This window comes from Anabrus simplex, chromosome 1 (assembly GCF_040414725.1).
Source record: "Anabrus simplex isolate iqAnaSimp1 chromosome 1, ASM4041472v1, whole genome shotgun sequence".
Lineage (NCBI taxonomy): Eukaryota > Metazoa > Arthropoda > Insecta > Orthoptera > Tettigoniidae > Anabrus > Anabrus simplex.
Genome location: NC_090265.1, coordinates 1,178,543,676 through 1,178,559,966, shown reverse-complemented (window position 1 = coordinate 1,178,559,966; position 16,291 = coordinate 1,178,543,676). Strand labels below are relative to the sequence as shown.

The following is a 16,291-nucleotide window of genomic DNA, read 5'->3' as shown; positions in this document are numbered from 1 at the left end:
GAGTTAGCACATCCTAGAGTTTGGGACGTTGAATCTTGAAGCCTGGCACACGACTCCTGGGAACGCCATCACAGTCGCCGTCTTCTTCTGTTGATCATCTGCAAGTCCTGTAAACTGGATGCTGCAGTCAAATATTCCTCTTCACTGCTTTTTATTTATACGCACGTCATGCTGCGACCTAAGCTAGATTGTTAAGGTAAATCTCCTGCTTATGATGTGAGTTCGATCACGGGTAGAGCTTATTAGGTGTATTAAAACCTGGTCACAACAAGTTTATTTGGCAGCTAACTCTCCGCGAACCGCACTAAATTGACAAACTTGAAGTAGTAAAGGCATCATCTACTTACAGTACACGCTCATGCGGGATAGTTCATTTCCTATCTAAAACGTTGTAATTGCTTTGTTTAAGGCACATTTTCTCGATGTTTGATACGAGCGACAGGTACTCCGCGCCGGTCTTTCAGTCGCTAGCTTCTTGCTCTCACGGCTGGCTTCCCCTTATAGTATTTGCTCGTGTCCGTTAGGGTTGATACATCCCCGGCCTCTTTGTGAACCGGCCGCGCCTCTTCAACGGCTGTTTGAATTTACGTGAGGAAGCCATTAACCTGCTTGCTTGTCACCGCAATGGTGCAAATATCTCTCCACAAATCAAATCAATATATATTAGTCTTCAACAAATGATGATACTGCCACTCGTATGGAAATAACTTGATCTAATAGCTTGCTGCCAGGCCTGAAGTGCTCATATTTGGCTACGTGTAGTTGGCACTACTCGATTTACGTGACAAATTCAGACCTCTCTGTCACTGTTTCGCGATCTCCTTTCTCTTACTCACCCTCGCGTGATAACGCTATCTCCGGGGTCTACACGAGTAATTTGAAATAAAACTTGTTTCCCGTTGGGGTCTCCACAAGTAACCGGAAGAACTGCAGCTTGCGCTACACTGTCGCTTCCTCCTAAAGCACAGAGTTAGAGCTCTGTATGGTGCTATACTTGAATATTCCGATTACTGTATATAAACTGATGTGATTTGGACCGTGATCTAGTGATACGGTGCAGTATGGATGTACGTTCCCAATAAGGTGGCGGCGTGTTGTTCCCTGTGCAGTCAAGACTTTAGCTCTGTCGAGGGTTCTGGCGTTGGTTTGTCTAATCTGGAAACACTGCCTTCGTGATGTACACGCCGTCCTGTAGCTCGGATGACGTCACGCAAAATGGCGAACAGTTTCCTCCATCCGACCCGCGCAATGCAAGCACATGATGTGTCTGTGCCTTGTAGTTAAGAAATATTCTCGAATGTTGTATTAATATAACAGGTGAGATCGTTAACACCAGTAATAATTTGATATCTCGTAAGTTAGGTCTGGGCTATATTAGGAGAAGCAGACTTGAAATGTGACCAAAGTGGGTGATCAAAACGATTGTATTACTCATCCATGTACCGAACAAATCATAATTGTGGTGAATTAAATACAAATATGGAAACAACGATTGTACGAAAATAATAATTACAAAAAGAGGGATGTACCACCATACATCTATATGATCATTATTCGTGGGTTTCTTTTCTTGGAAGTTCTGGCACTATCCTTCTAGAAATTAAGTTTCATTGCTTGTACCAGTAATATATAAATATTGTCTACTAGCAATAGTTTAATTTAATTTTTTTAATGTGTGTATAACAATCCCGAAATCATTCAATAAGTTGAGTTTTATAAATATGATTTATTTCTACATTTTGGACAGGATTCCGCTTTTATTGCACGTTCTCATTATTACCTAACCCACGGAATAACACAAATGTAGGCTCACTTGGTTACTGATCATCTATGTTACTTTTAGGTTCGTGCATTATCAATAATAAAACACACTGCCATAAGTCTACACAACAAGAAAAATGTCAAAAGCAGTAGGCCTACTCACTCTAAACTCGGGAAAATGAGTGAAGCGTATTGCTGTATTCCTCGTAATAGCTACATTTTCGGTTAAGATTTTTGTTTTCCATAAGTTTCTCCTACACTCATTCGAAACAAATGAGAATATTGGTGTATAATCACTAGTATAGTTGGATATTCGTCGTGATCCGCACAACATTTTGACATTGTGGCAATTTATTAAAATTATTATCATTATATTTCTACAAAATGTGCTATATGGTAACGATTCAATGAATAAATTCCACGAGTAGCTCTACGTTCCTTGAACTGGCATTACTGACCACTTGAAAAGAACATAAAACCAAACCAAACCCCATGGCACTACAGCCCTTGAATGGCCTTGGCCTACCAAGCAACCGCTGCTCAGCCCAAAGGCCTGCAGTTTACGAGGTGTCGTGTGGTCAGCACGACGAATCCTCTCAGCCGTTATTCTTGGCTTTCTAGACCGGGGCCGCTATCGCACCGTCAGATAGCTCCTCAATTCTAATCACGTAGGCTGAGTGGACCTCGAACCAGCCCTCAGGTCCAGGAAATCCCTGACCTGGCCGGAAATTGAACCCGGGGCCTCCGGGTAAGAGGCAGGCACGCTACCCCTACACCACGGGGCCGGCAGCTAGATCTATATCTATAATAATATTATAAAGAGAAAAGTGGTGTATGTCTGTACATTTGTTTGTAATGGATAAACTCATAAACTACTGAACCGATTTTAAAAATTCTTTCACCTATAGAAAGCTGCATTACCAGTGAGTTATATGGGCTGTATTTTATTTTCAAAACAATTAGAGTTCACTAATAAAATTTAAATATTATAATCCAAGGTACGTCCGCCTCTGTGGTGTAGTGGTTAGCGTGATTAGCTGCCACCCCCGGAGGTCCGGGTTCGATTCCCGGCTCTGCCACGAAAATTTGAAAAGTGGTACGAGGGCTGGAACGGGGTCCACTCAGCTTCGGGAGGTCAACTGAGTATAGGTGGGTTCGATTCCCACCTCAGCCATCCTGGAAGTGGTTTTCCGTGGTTTCCCACTTCTCCTCCAGGCGAATGCCGGGATGGTACCTAACTTAAGGCCACGGCCGCTTCCTTCCCTCTTCCTTGTCTATCCCTTCCAATCTTCCCATCCCTTCACAAGGCCCCTGTTCAGCATAGCAGGTGAGGCCGCCTGGGCGAGGTACTGGTCATTCTCCCCGGTTGTATCCCCCGACCAAGAGTCTGAAGCTCCAGGACACTGCCCTTGAGGCGGTAGAGGTGGGATCCCTCGCTGAGTCCGAGGGAAAAGCCGAACCTGGAGGGTAACCAGATGATGATGATGATGATGATAATCCAAGGTATCAAAAGTTAATATATAAAAGTAATTATATACCCTGATCAGCCAGAACATTATGACCACCTACCTACTATAGATATAAACCTGTCCAGGCGATAGCAGCGTCACCTGACGAGGAATGACTGCCAGTACTGAATAAAATAAAATAACGACCACCACCACGGTGAGTTTAGTAATAATATCTTATATCAGTGTAATTATTCACTAAAAATACTTACTACTACTAAAAGGTTTTCATTCCTTCCCTGAAGAGGGAGGCGGGCCTCTTATTAGACGGTGACGCCGTCCCTCAGGTCGGGAGGTTTGTATCGGTGAAGGATATGCAAGGAAAAGGTGAGGGGATTGGCGGCCGTGGCCTATACTAGGAACTGTCCCGGCGTTCGCCTCAGTGCAGGAGAATGGAAAATCACGGAAAAACATTCACAGGACAGCCGACGGTTTGGGCCAGCCGTGAGGTCCAGCCCTGTCCTGTCTCCCGAATGCAGAGCCGTAGAGCCACGGTAGAGCCGTGGCCACCCCTCCACTGCTCGGTTGGCCGGTCAGAGTCTAGACCTGTTACACCACGGACCAGCCGTGGCCACCTGTGGGCCGACACACACTCTGCATCCACCGACGTGCCATTCATTATGAGTAACTCTAAGGTACTTGGGAAAAGAAGGAAAACACTATTACGCAGTAAAGCATGTTTGTAAGGGAAGTAGGCGGAATCACGCTCATAGTTGAAACCTTTGTACGAAACGGCAGGATACATTTCAAAATTACAATGAACCATCGCGTTGATGTTGTAGTGACTAAGATATGACATGTTTATCGGTGTTGCAGTCTCGTTCGGAGGTATCGCCGGCCTCTTCCTGGGATTCAGCCTGCTCTCTGGTGTGGAGGTGATCTACTACTTCACGATGCGCGCCTGCTGCATGGTGTGTCGTGACGAGGAGGAACTCATGAGGCTGCAGGACGAGTACGACAGAGAGGAGAAACCGAAACTGGACCTCAGCCTCACTCCCTACTTCGTGAACAAAGAGGAAGATTGCGTGGAGAAAGGGTTCACCAAAGTCAGACCCAACCGTGACAGCTACAAGGAAAGGATGGTTCATGAACGTCCTCAGGATATATTTCGAGTCCCCTACAGTCACAGCGACTTTCTGCCGTGAACCTTGTAGAAGATGGTTTATTCTTTGATTTGTAAATCGCAACTTAGTTATCTCATTCACTGTTGATTTTTCTTACTTTAGAACATGTATGGGAAAACCCTGAACCACTCGATAAGCAATCCGCAAAACCAGTAAACACCATGTAGTTCTGAATGGACCGGTAGATGGAGCCGTAAACGGACAAAGAATGTAGTGGTGGTTGCTGGTTACGGCTTAAATGTACTTTAGAATTCAGTAAACAAATAATAAATTAAAATATTTTACTTTTATTACTTTTTCTTTGCTTTTGCAGTTATTTCCCTTTATTGGCTTTATTTCAGTTAACCTTATTTCAACTGCGCCAACAGACGTTCATCAGTCAAATGGGATCTGCATTTTGACCTGACATGGTTCATTTGTGAAAACAGTTACTCACAAAATTAAGTAGAAGCAAATATAGCCAAAAATGTCTACCCCTTTATCACGAAATTTGGTTTTAGTCACTGATTTCGTTGGATTTGAATATTCCTTGTCAACTGGCACTACGCCGCTGCTCGCCACTGACTGGTATTAAGGTTTACCAATACGAAAGAATGACGAACGAATGAACACTGACCTACCGCAGTGCCAACTCTTGTAGACTGAGCTTAGGTTAAGAACCACGTGTGATTCGTGAACACGTAAATACCCATGCATACTTCAGGAATTTAGTCATCAGCCCTAAATCCTAGAATGGGTGATATGAGTTTATAAAGGCGAGGTTCTACCATTTAGATAGTTTTCTGGGGCTTTGGATACTCTATCATCCGAGAGAATTCCATCAAACTTGAAATAATCATAATGGCGTGTGGCCTCCGAAAAAGCCTGATGCAGTTCTTTCCAGTTGACGTCATATAAGCGACCTGCGCGTCAGTGAGGATGGGGCCCAACCAATAATGTATTATAATGAAGAAGACGACACACACACACACACACACACACACACACACACACAAGCCTTCGGAATTAACCAATGAAGGTACAATAACAATAATGGCGTGTGGCGTCCGGAGAGGCCTCGTGCAGTCCCTTTGATTTGACTCCCGTAGGCGACCTGCACACCGTGATGAGGATGACATGATGATGAAGACGACACATACACCCATTCCCCGTGCCAGGGGAATTAACCAATTATAGTTAAAATTACCGACCCTGTCTGGAATCGAACCCGAGGTCCCTATGACCAAAGGCAAGAACGATAACCATTTAGTCATGGAGGCAGACCAATGAAGGTTAAAATCACCGAACCGGCCGGGAATCGAATCCGGGATCCCCTGCACCGAAGACCAGGACGCCAAAATTTTAACCATGCAGCCGGGCAAACTTGAACTGATTCGATTTAACACCGCATTCAGGATAGATGTTAATGAGTGCCTGGATTTGAACTAGCATCTTTAAACAGTGAAGATTTCCAGGACTAGACATTTTGATACTGTATATAATTTCCACCAGAATTGTCTTCTTTTACATTATTAGGTATAGTCATTTTCCGGACCTGGCTAAAAAAATTTCTTCCGACGTATGAGAACTGCACCACTTTTGCAACATGTGATTTGTTTCTGTAGGAGAATCAATAAAAATGAAAGAACATGGTATTTTGGATGTACTCGAAGTTTCAAAGCGCAATGAGTTTAAAGTCTTCGCTACTCCTTATAAGAAACTTAAGAACAAGGAGAAGAGAAGTGTTGTCCTTTCCCCAAATGCCAATTTCATACCTTAAATATCTGAATAATATATTAGTCATTTCTGTGGCGTCAAATACAAAAATGAACATGGAGCATGAAGGGCTTTTGGGCGCCGCGCCACCGCCTTTTCAAAAACCACTTGACATAATTTCACTCTGTAACTGATTGCATAAAGAGATGAGCAAATGTTGCGAAGTCGAACTTACTGTATGTGGTGTGGTATTAAGCAAACATTTCGCTCTATTATTATCAAAGATATGGGAAAGGCTTTCAGACCATGGCATCCGTTCAGCAAGCACGATGTTTTCTCTTCAGCCTTGAAGCGGTCGGGCTCTGACAGGAGAGCCCTTAGTAGGTTCCAAGACTTCGCAAGTGTGCGGGGTGCGGGAGGAGCCTGAAAAGACGATATGGGCTTGTCAAGGGAAGAAAGATTGCAGGCTGGTGTATGGTCTGTCCGGCAGACCCCTCAACAACATCGCCAACCACTTTACGATGTACCTAGGCTTTTCCCCAACGTCTTACATTAACTGTTGTTAGAGATTAATTCCAGAACATTTCATAAAACAATAAATTCCATTATATTGACTTTTCAAATAATTCATTTCTATAAAGGAGCCAAAATATTCAAAATGTAACCATAAGGTGACGGCAGTATTTGTAGGTTGGTCAAATTCATAAATACGTCTTTACGCTTTGAGATTTTGGTAAGACGACAGAAATTCGGGCGTGCACTGCTTATTTGTTTCCGTGAATATCTTTATCATCGCTTGTGATTAAATTAATTTCGTGTGGCTATTTCTAGCCGGGCGCAGCCCTTGTAAGGCAGACCCTCCAATGAGGGTGGGCGGCATCTGCCATGTGTAGGTAACTGCGTGTTATTGTGGTGGACGATAGTGTCATGTGTGGTGTTGCAGGAATGTTGGGGACAGCACAAACACCCAGCCCCCGAGCCGTTGGAATTAACCAATGATGGTTAAAATCCCCGACCCGGCCGGGAATCGAACCCGGGACCCTCTGAACCGAAGGCCAGTACTCTGACCATTCAGCCAACGAATCGGACATCGCTTGTGATTGTGATCAGTGAAATAGTATAGAGCCACAGTAGTCGCGATTGCAGTAGCTGTTAGCTTGTTAATGTGTGTGTGTATAAATGCCATTGCTGTGTAGTAAATTAATTATTTACAGTTGTAGTGCAACAAGCAGATTTCTATTCAGCCAATGTCATCAGGTTATTATTATTATTATTATTATTATTATTATTATTATTATTATTATTATTATTATTATTATTATTATTATTATTATTATTATTATTATTATTATTATTAATCTAAAATTATCGTGATGCCCATCAGTGAAAAGTGGACCGATTGGGAGGGGGAAGAGATGGTGGCACAGCCCTGCCAGAGTGAAATCTCACGAACCACCACTGTATACTGCTTGCCTCGAAGGAGATAAAAGGAGATAAACTGGAAACCAGACTAGTGGTCTTACCCCTGCTTATACCGTCCCTTAAGACAGTGGTGCGAAAAATGTTCATGTCACGTCCTCTTCTAGAACAAAACATTCTTGCGCCCCCTTTTTTCTCCTTTCCTTTCTTTGCTCTACTCGTACTCTGCTCTAAAAGCGACTCATAAGGTCTTCTGTTTGGACCTATTTTTCTTATTATTGTAATTAATAACAATGGAAGGCATGATAGCGCAAGGCTTTATTGCTAACGTCCCTCCCAGACGTCCGACCTATGAGTACCTGGGACCAGAGATACGCAATGCGCTCAGACAGCTCGTGTCAGCTCGGTTCTGGCGCCAATTTGACACCCAAATTAGCCTACGACATACAATACGACACGGCGAGCTGTCGTCTTGCTCGCCTAACTAGGATAGCCCGTATGAAATGAATGTTATCAGCGCGCCACGTGCTTGCTCGATCATGTGGTGGCCGCGCTGTCAGTGCCAATCCAGTTCAGGAGTGGTATGATAACTGGCATATCATCGAAAATCCCGGCCTTTTAACAATCCATTCCGAGCCCTTCTTCTGAAAGAAATTTTTTATATTTTGCTATAGCAAGATTACATTTATATGTGAAATGTGTTAAGTAGTCGAAAAAGTAAGCATTTATCAAATGCGGTATTCAAGAAAAAATGCCCTATCCATATGGTCATCTAATACGCAGTTCCGTTATATAACGTTTATCATTAACATGTAAGGTCTGAAGCTGAACGTATGTCACACGAACTATTAGCAGCCTAGACACACAAATATACACCGATGAGCCATTACATTATGACCACCGAACTAAAACGATGTAGGACCACATTTTTCCGCAGATCGACTTATCGAGCTGGCGGAAAGTATCTCGGGGTATCTGGCACCATAAGCACAACAGCAGGTCCTCCAGTTAGCGTACACTGCTGGGAGTAGGTGATGTAACACGAACTCGTTTCTCCAAGTCGAAACACAAATATTCAATGTGCTTCATATCGGGGCTAACTGGGGGCCACCGCATTAAAGCAAATTCACTATCATGATCCTCGAACCAATCTTTCACAACTGGCAGCATGGCATGGCGCACTGTCATGTTAGAAGTGGCCGTCACCATCAGAGAACACTGTTGATATGAGTGGATGGACTAGGTTTCCAGTAATGTCCAGATACCGGCTAGCTGTTAGGTATTGGTGTACCGGAATAATTGACTCCAGCACGTCCCATGAAAACATCGCCCCGATCATAACACATTCCCCACCAGCCAGTTCCGTCCTACTGTGCAACCATGTGCCGTAGCCTCCGATGGAAATCAGCGTACACGCGCTCGGCCGTCGACATGAGGAACCAGGAACCTGGATTCATCCGACCAGGTCCAATCATCCACAGTCCAGTTGCGATAATATTGTGCCTACCTCATGCGCTGCTCGTGCAGTGTAGTCAGAACTGGGTCACGACTGGATATTCGACTCCGCAGTACCATGCTCAGCAGTGTTCGATGAACCGTGTGTTGGGAGACATTGGCCTGGTCATCATCGTTGCACTTGTTGGCGATTTCTCGAACTGTGCCCCGCGATCACTATGATCAATGAACGACAGCCTCCCCTGGCCTCTGGTATCATAGCCGATTTCGGCACACGTCTATACGACATGTTATTATATGCACATCGTTGCACCGCTATCGATAGCTGCTTTCAACAGCGGCACGAGGAGAATCCCCAAGCCGCGCCGTTTCAGAGATACTGCTATCAAGGTGCCGTGCCATCATAATTTCCCCTCCATCAAACACGGAGTGATCGGCCACTTTTCCCATTCTGACGACGGAGACACTACTAGCAGCAAGCCTGTAGACCTGCCTTATATACTGCACCTGTCCCAGGTACGGCAGGGTGCTGATTATAAAACTTCATTTCACAAATAAATATTTGGATGGAAATCTTCTGGATGAGGAACTTCGGAAACCACTCCCGGGCATCAAAGTCCCATCCTCCCTACTTTCACTGGCACAACGGCTACGCTCAAGAGCACATGGGTCAATTGTATGTTCGCAAATAAGTGGGCACTTAATCTAAGTATATTGAAAGTAGGGTGCTATATAGAAAAAGATGAATACACTATCCTATGGAATAAGAAAAATGTTACCAATTCAAAACATAAATTTAATAAATTGATAGAGTCACAGGAAAAATCGGTACACACGAGAAAATGCCTTAATATGAAACACAACAAAAATCCATTATATGGGAAAATCCGCTAACGTCCTTGTCAGTCTTTTTCATTTTCTGAATATATTTTGGCATTCCCAAATCAGCTCATTAACACTGGACACATGTATATTACACTTCATAAGCAATAGGGATCTGTCCCTCTATATAATATCAGTACCCTCTGGTATCCGTTATATTAATACCTAACAACACCTAAATTATATACACAGAGATGGCATTTTTCGTGAGGAAAACAATATGATTTGACAAAAAAATCACGGTCTTGAGATATTTTTATAAGATACAATTCCGTATACTCTCACAACCATGAAAATCATGTCGTCGCTTGCCGCAAATAAGGTCTACTTTATTACATTTATTATATATCACACTATCGCATATATGCGCTTCTCCGCGGTACTATCTTATTCTACCATTTTAGAAAGCGGACACAACGTTGGTATCCTGTAAATCACCATAAATCACCATACAATGATATTAATACATAAATATAAACACATGAAGAATGAAGCAATCACCTGTAAATACATCAACTTAGGATATCATTCACACAGCTTAATGCCTTCTAAAACTGTGACCCTTTACAGGTCTCCTGGTGTCGATCCAAGGACGTCGGTACCGGACGGTATCGAACCCATGTTAGTATTCCTTCGAGGTACCAGCTGAAATCCCTATTCCGACCTCATTTGAATATAAAAATTGGAGGATTACTTCACCTATTGGATCATGGAACATACAGCGCTGATGGTAGGAAATGATTGGCACGTGAATAATCAATACAGTGCGAAAGAGGGAAACTTCTTATGTGCTCCTGTAAGCATTGTGACAACATAACGGTTCATCCTCGAAGGCTCGGTCGATTCACCCCCTGTCCTACATTGTGAGGGCCATAAATCTCTCTCTCTCTCTCTCTATATATATATATATATATATACCAGCCTGCTGCCAGCTGAGAGGGGCACTTTTACTAATCACGAGACGTAAATACGTATTTTTCAGTTCAGTTTTCTCGTGATTCTCCAAGCAAATAACTATGTATGGCTACCTTCAAATATCGTTTAATCAATGTTTCGACCATATTCATCCTTGTTTTTGTTTTTTTTATTTATTTATTTATTTTTTGCTAGGGGCTTTACGTCGCACCGACACAGATAGGTCTTATGGCGACGATGGGATATGAAAGGCCTAGGAGTTGGAAGGAAGCGGCCGTGGCCTTAATTAAGGTACAGCCCCAGCATTTGCCTGGTGTGAAAATGGGAAACCACGGAAAACCATTTTCAGGGCTGCCGATAGTGGGATTCGAACCTACTATCTCCCGGATGCAAGCTCACAGCCGCACGCCTCTACGCGCACGGCCAACTCGCCCGGTATTCATCCTTGTTCATTTCATCACTATGATATTACTATTATTATTATTCTCATTTTCTCTATCTGTCATCTTAACCATTTTCACACATACCGTTCACCCTTCACTTTACACAGGTGTATCTCAAACCCACGTTATTTACACATTAAGATGACCCTAAGTCGACAGGTAATTTAATTAGCATAGCGTTCACCTGCGTAACTATATAATTCATTGATTGCACCTCGAGAAATTATCACCTTCTTCCAGTCATCAGCATACCTAAGATTTAAAGGGGGAGAGTTGGACACATGCATTAAGTAGTGAAGCATTGAAATAATATGTATTTGAAAAATTGTGAAGACCCTATGTGCACGAACTTAAAGCACAAAGAATAGCGATGTATAAAAATCTAGTGAACATAGCAGCAGCAGTAAGAATAGCAATGTTTAAATGCGTGTACACACAACGTATCGATGGTTTACGCATAGACTATATTACTAAACTTATTCTACTAGAGTGTGCTAAACTCGTATATGTGTGCTGCTATCTTAGTATAACCTGTGTAAGCGAACATAAAGCAGAGAGAATAGTTACGTTTAAAAGCGTGTACACATCACCTATCGATTTTGCATGCATCAAATGTCGTACTAAATTCTTCCGCTAGATTGTGCTGCTATCTTAGCATAACCTATGCGTGTGAACTTAAAGCGCGAAGATAGCTATGTTTAAAAGCGTGTACACATCACCTATCGATGATGCATGTATCAACTATCGTACTAAACTTATTCCGCTAGAATGTACTGCTATTTTAGCATGACCTATGCGCACGAACTTAAAGCACAAAGAATAGCGATGAAAAAAATCTTGCGAACATAGTAGCAGTAAGAACAGCAAAGTTTAAAAGCGTGTACACATCACCTTTTGATAATGCATACAGCTTCTACTCGAGCGTGCGACCATCGCTTGTACGTGTGCTGCTACCTTAACATAACGTATGTGCATGAACTTAATGCATGAAAGAAGAAAGAACAATCCTCTATCATAGTACCAAGGAGGTCCGGCAGGGAAGAAAAAGATTCTCGTGAAGTTACCACGCATTATTTTAGCATGTTCGAACAGGATGATGCTCAGCCTATCAACGCCCAACCTACATCCCTTGAATCCTTGCAATACCAACTCGAACTGGAAGATGCTGCCCAATTCGCAACCGACATAAGTGAGGATGAACTAGAACACGCAATTCATTCGTGCAATAAGAACAATAGCCCTGGTCCAGATGGAATTTCTTAAGAATTTTACAAACGATTTTGACTAGTTAAAACACGATTAGTTGTTTCTCTATCAATAATTGTTTGCAGATACAGATCAAAACCTTGTTATAGCAGAAGGCATCATAGTACTTGTGCTAAAAAAAGACAAATCCTAAAAGCTTATCTGATTATCGATCTTTAACACTCATTATTACATACTAAAAGACCATGGCCAAACTTTTAGCGTCTCGTATAAAATATGTACTCCCTCACATAATAGAAAGGAAGCAACACAGTGTTACCAGTCGTTCAAACATCATTGCAGGCCTCTCTAATCAGTGCAGTTTTGTACTCCACGTGATGAAAGAACCTAACGCTGCAGCGGCACTCATCAGCTTCAATTTTATAAAAGCCTTCGACAAAGTACCACATTCCTACTCATAATCTGTTTTACAAAAATTAGCCTTTCCTGACACAATTATAACAACACTACAGAAGTTATATCACGGTGCAACATCGGAAATTCAAGTTAATGGTTATCATACAAAGGCAATCAATATCAGGAAGTCAATAAGACAGGGATGTGCCCTTTCTACCATTTTATTTGCCTTGAGCATAGAGCCCTTTATACAACTCACAACATACTTGCCTGGGATACAGCTTGGAACGGCTCCAATCAAAGTACAAGTTTATGTCAATGATCTCATGGTCATGTTGAGCCATGCCAATCAAATTTGAACACTCAAAACCTAATTCACGTCTATGAGTTGCAATCAGATACAGAATTAAACGTGCAGAAATCATCCCTCTTACCATTCGGGCCCTGGCTCACAACATATGCATGGATAGCTGCTGTACAAAGCAATAGAATTCTAGGAATCACCTTTGCTTCCATGATTGGCGATATGGCACACCAAAACTGGACACGCAGTTTGCAAGCAGTTTGCACGACAGTATATGCGCAATATATTCGAAATCTCAATATTATGCAAAAAGTATGGGTGGAGAACACCTTTGTTTTCAACAAACTGTGGTACTTGTCACATTTTTTTCTCCCCCACAAATATTACTCTGGAAAATTGATCTTGCGATCGGCTTTTATATATGGAGAAGCAAACAATATAGAATAGAGCTCTATTTAAAGACAAAGCAAGGAGGATTAGGTCTGATCTGCGTTGAAGCTAAATGTAAAGCACATTTAGTCAGAAATATCACCAGGATTAAATTTTCACAAGTTACAAATTATTCTAAAGTGGTTATTACTTCTTTATACTTGAAAGACAAAGGGAATGGCTGAACACAGAATAGCGTGGAGAATTCATGCGAAGACCTGCCGATAGGCAGATCACCAGTGATGACGATGATGATACAACACTGGTACTCGAAGACAGACAAGTAATTTGCCTCTGCCCTTTCGACGAATAATGGCCATAATGGAAAACCTACCCCCGACAACCAAAACTGGACATATCTTAAATCCAAATTAAGCAGTTCTACTCTCATTTCAAGGACAATAGTACTAGGACACCGATAATCCAATTGAAATATACTGTACCTCTAGGTGATGGTCTTCAATATGGACTAACGTAGACAACAAATGGCTTCTGTTGCAGTGGAAAGAAACGTTCTACGTATATATCAATGAAGAGATCCCTTTAGGGGAAAACTATTCAGACATAGACGATCAAGACATAGACGATCAGAAACCTACAAACTTTGTCATTAAATTCACACCTTACTGCATCAGCGAGTTATATCTGTGGTCTTTTGATAAAGTATCCAGCATTCTACAAATGACCACAAATGCCATGCCCCAGGGGCTCTGAACTATGGAGCGTGGGTTGGCGACCACGGGGCCCTCAGCTGAGTCCTGGCATTGCTTCCACTTACTTGTGCCAGGCTCCTCACTTTCATCTATCCTATCCGACCTCACTTGGTCAACTCTTGTTCTTTTCCGACCCCGAAGCTATTAGGTTTGCGAGGGCTAGGGAGTCTTTCATTTTCACGCCCTTCGTGGCCCTTGTCTTTCTTTGGCCGATATCTTCATTTTTCGAAGTGTCGGATCCCTTCCCTTTTCCCTTCTGATTAGTGTTATATAGAGGATGGTTGCCTAGTTGTACTTCCTCTTAAAACAATAATCACCACCACAAATGCCACGTTACAAGATATACTACTGAACTTAGAACATAATTTCATTATTGTTACAGTTAATAATTCAGTTCTGTGGGTAATGACCGTGACCGTCTACTATATTCTACAAAACACAGAACACTCCAGGAAACTGAATATAAATAAATGTAAAAGTTACATCAGCAAAAGATAGTTGCTAGTGGCTTTTTACGTCGCACCGACACAGATAGGTCTTACGGCGACGATGGGATAGGAAAGGCCTAGGAGTTGTAAGGAAGCGGCCGTGGCCTTTATTTAAGGTATAGCTCCAGCATTTGCCTGGTGTGAAAATGGGAAACCACGGAAACAATCTTCAGGGCTTCCGACAGTGGGATTCGAACCCACCTTCTCCTGGATGCAAGCTCACAGCTGCACGGCCAACTCGCCCGGTAAGAGAAAGTTGGACATACACATGTAGCAAGCGCTTGGCTCCAGCCTTTGAAAGACAACTCAACATGATCTAGTGCCAACATACTGCGTGTGTGATGTTTATATTATTGGTATTGTGTTGTACGAATATGAAAGCTAGTATTATAAGATGAACAGAAGTGTATATTTTCTTTTTCTCTGCATGGGACTGGTTTGACATTTGTTTATTCCTTTCCATTACTTAAATTTACCCACTACTCTCTCTCTCTCTGACCTAATACTAATGTATAAATTTCTGTATTAAAAAACAAAGGTCCGCCTCTGTGGTGTAGTAGTTAGTGTGATTAGCTGCCACACCCGGAGGCCCGGGTTCGATTCCCACCTCAGCCATCGTGGAAGTGGTTTTCCGTGGTTTCCCACTTCTCCTCCAGGCAAAAGCCGGGATGGTACGTAACTTAAGGCCACGGCCGCTTCCTTCCCTCTTACTTGTCCATCCCTTCCAATCTTCCCATCCCCCTCAAGGCCCCTGTTCAGCATAGCAGGTGCGGCCGCCTGGGCGAGGTACTGGTCATCCTTCCCAGTTGTATCCCCCGACCCAGAGTCTAAAGCTCCAGGGCACTGCCCTTGAGGCGGTAGAGGTGGGATCCCTTGCTGCGTCCGAGGGAAAAACCGACCCTGGAGGGTTTGAAAATGGGAAACCATGGAAAACCATCTCTAGGGATGCCGACAATGGTATTCGAACCCACTATCTCCCCGATGCAAGCTCATAGCTCACTCTTTATCCCCGAAAAATATCAAAACATGGGGGCAATATTAATGACGGTGCAGACCTTCGTTTCGAGGTATTTCGTGGCTAAACGGTAAGTCCTATCACAAAACGGATGGCACAATCTCGGTTCAGTTTGGAGTGATCTACAACTTTGTTCCTATGACATTTTTCGTATCACTACCCCTTACACGTTAGATTTGTCTCTATTTCTCGATTGTATGTAAATTTTGCACTCTTTACACGTATAACTCATAGTTTGAATCACTTACATGAAAGAGAGAATCATCAAATTCTTCACTAACAATGGGCCACTCAGTAGTCATATGTGCGCCAAATGCTATGTTTGTAGTTGTCACATAATTATCATGCACTGTGAGACAATCTTACCCAAATTTAACCCTATTCAACCTTTCTAACTCAACCTGTTCTGTGAATGGATGAGATACAAGAAAATATCATAGGACCATCCATTTACACAGCTAAATGTGGCGTCTTATGTTATAATCCGTTTGTCGATATGACGTGCAGTTTTCCAGCAGTTAATCTGTAAATGAATGTT

At 42.6% G+C, this 16,291-nt stretch overlaps 1 protein-coding gene across 1 annotated transcript in view; it reads left to right on the top strand.

Annotated features, from left to right (window-relative positions):
- Positions 1-4,581, top strand: part of LOC136877306 (sodium channel protein Nach) — a 111,448-nt gene extending 106,867 nt beyond the window's left edge. Inside the window, exon 11 of the mRNA XM_068225568.1 lies at positions 4,086-4,581. Coding sequence (XP_068081669.1) covers positions 4,086-4,414 — 329 coding nt within the window. The 3' untranslated portion in view covers positions 4,415-4,581. The remainder of the gene's footprint in view (positions 1-4,085) is intronic.
- The last annotated feature ends 11,710 nt before the right edge of the window (positions 4,582-16,291 follow it).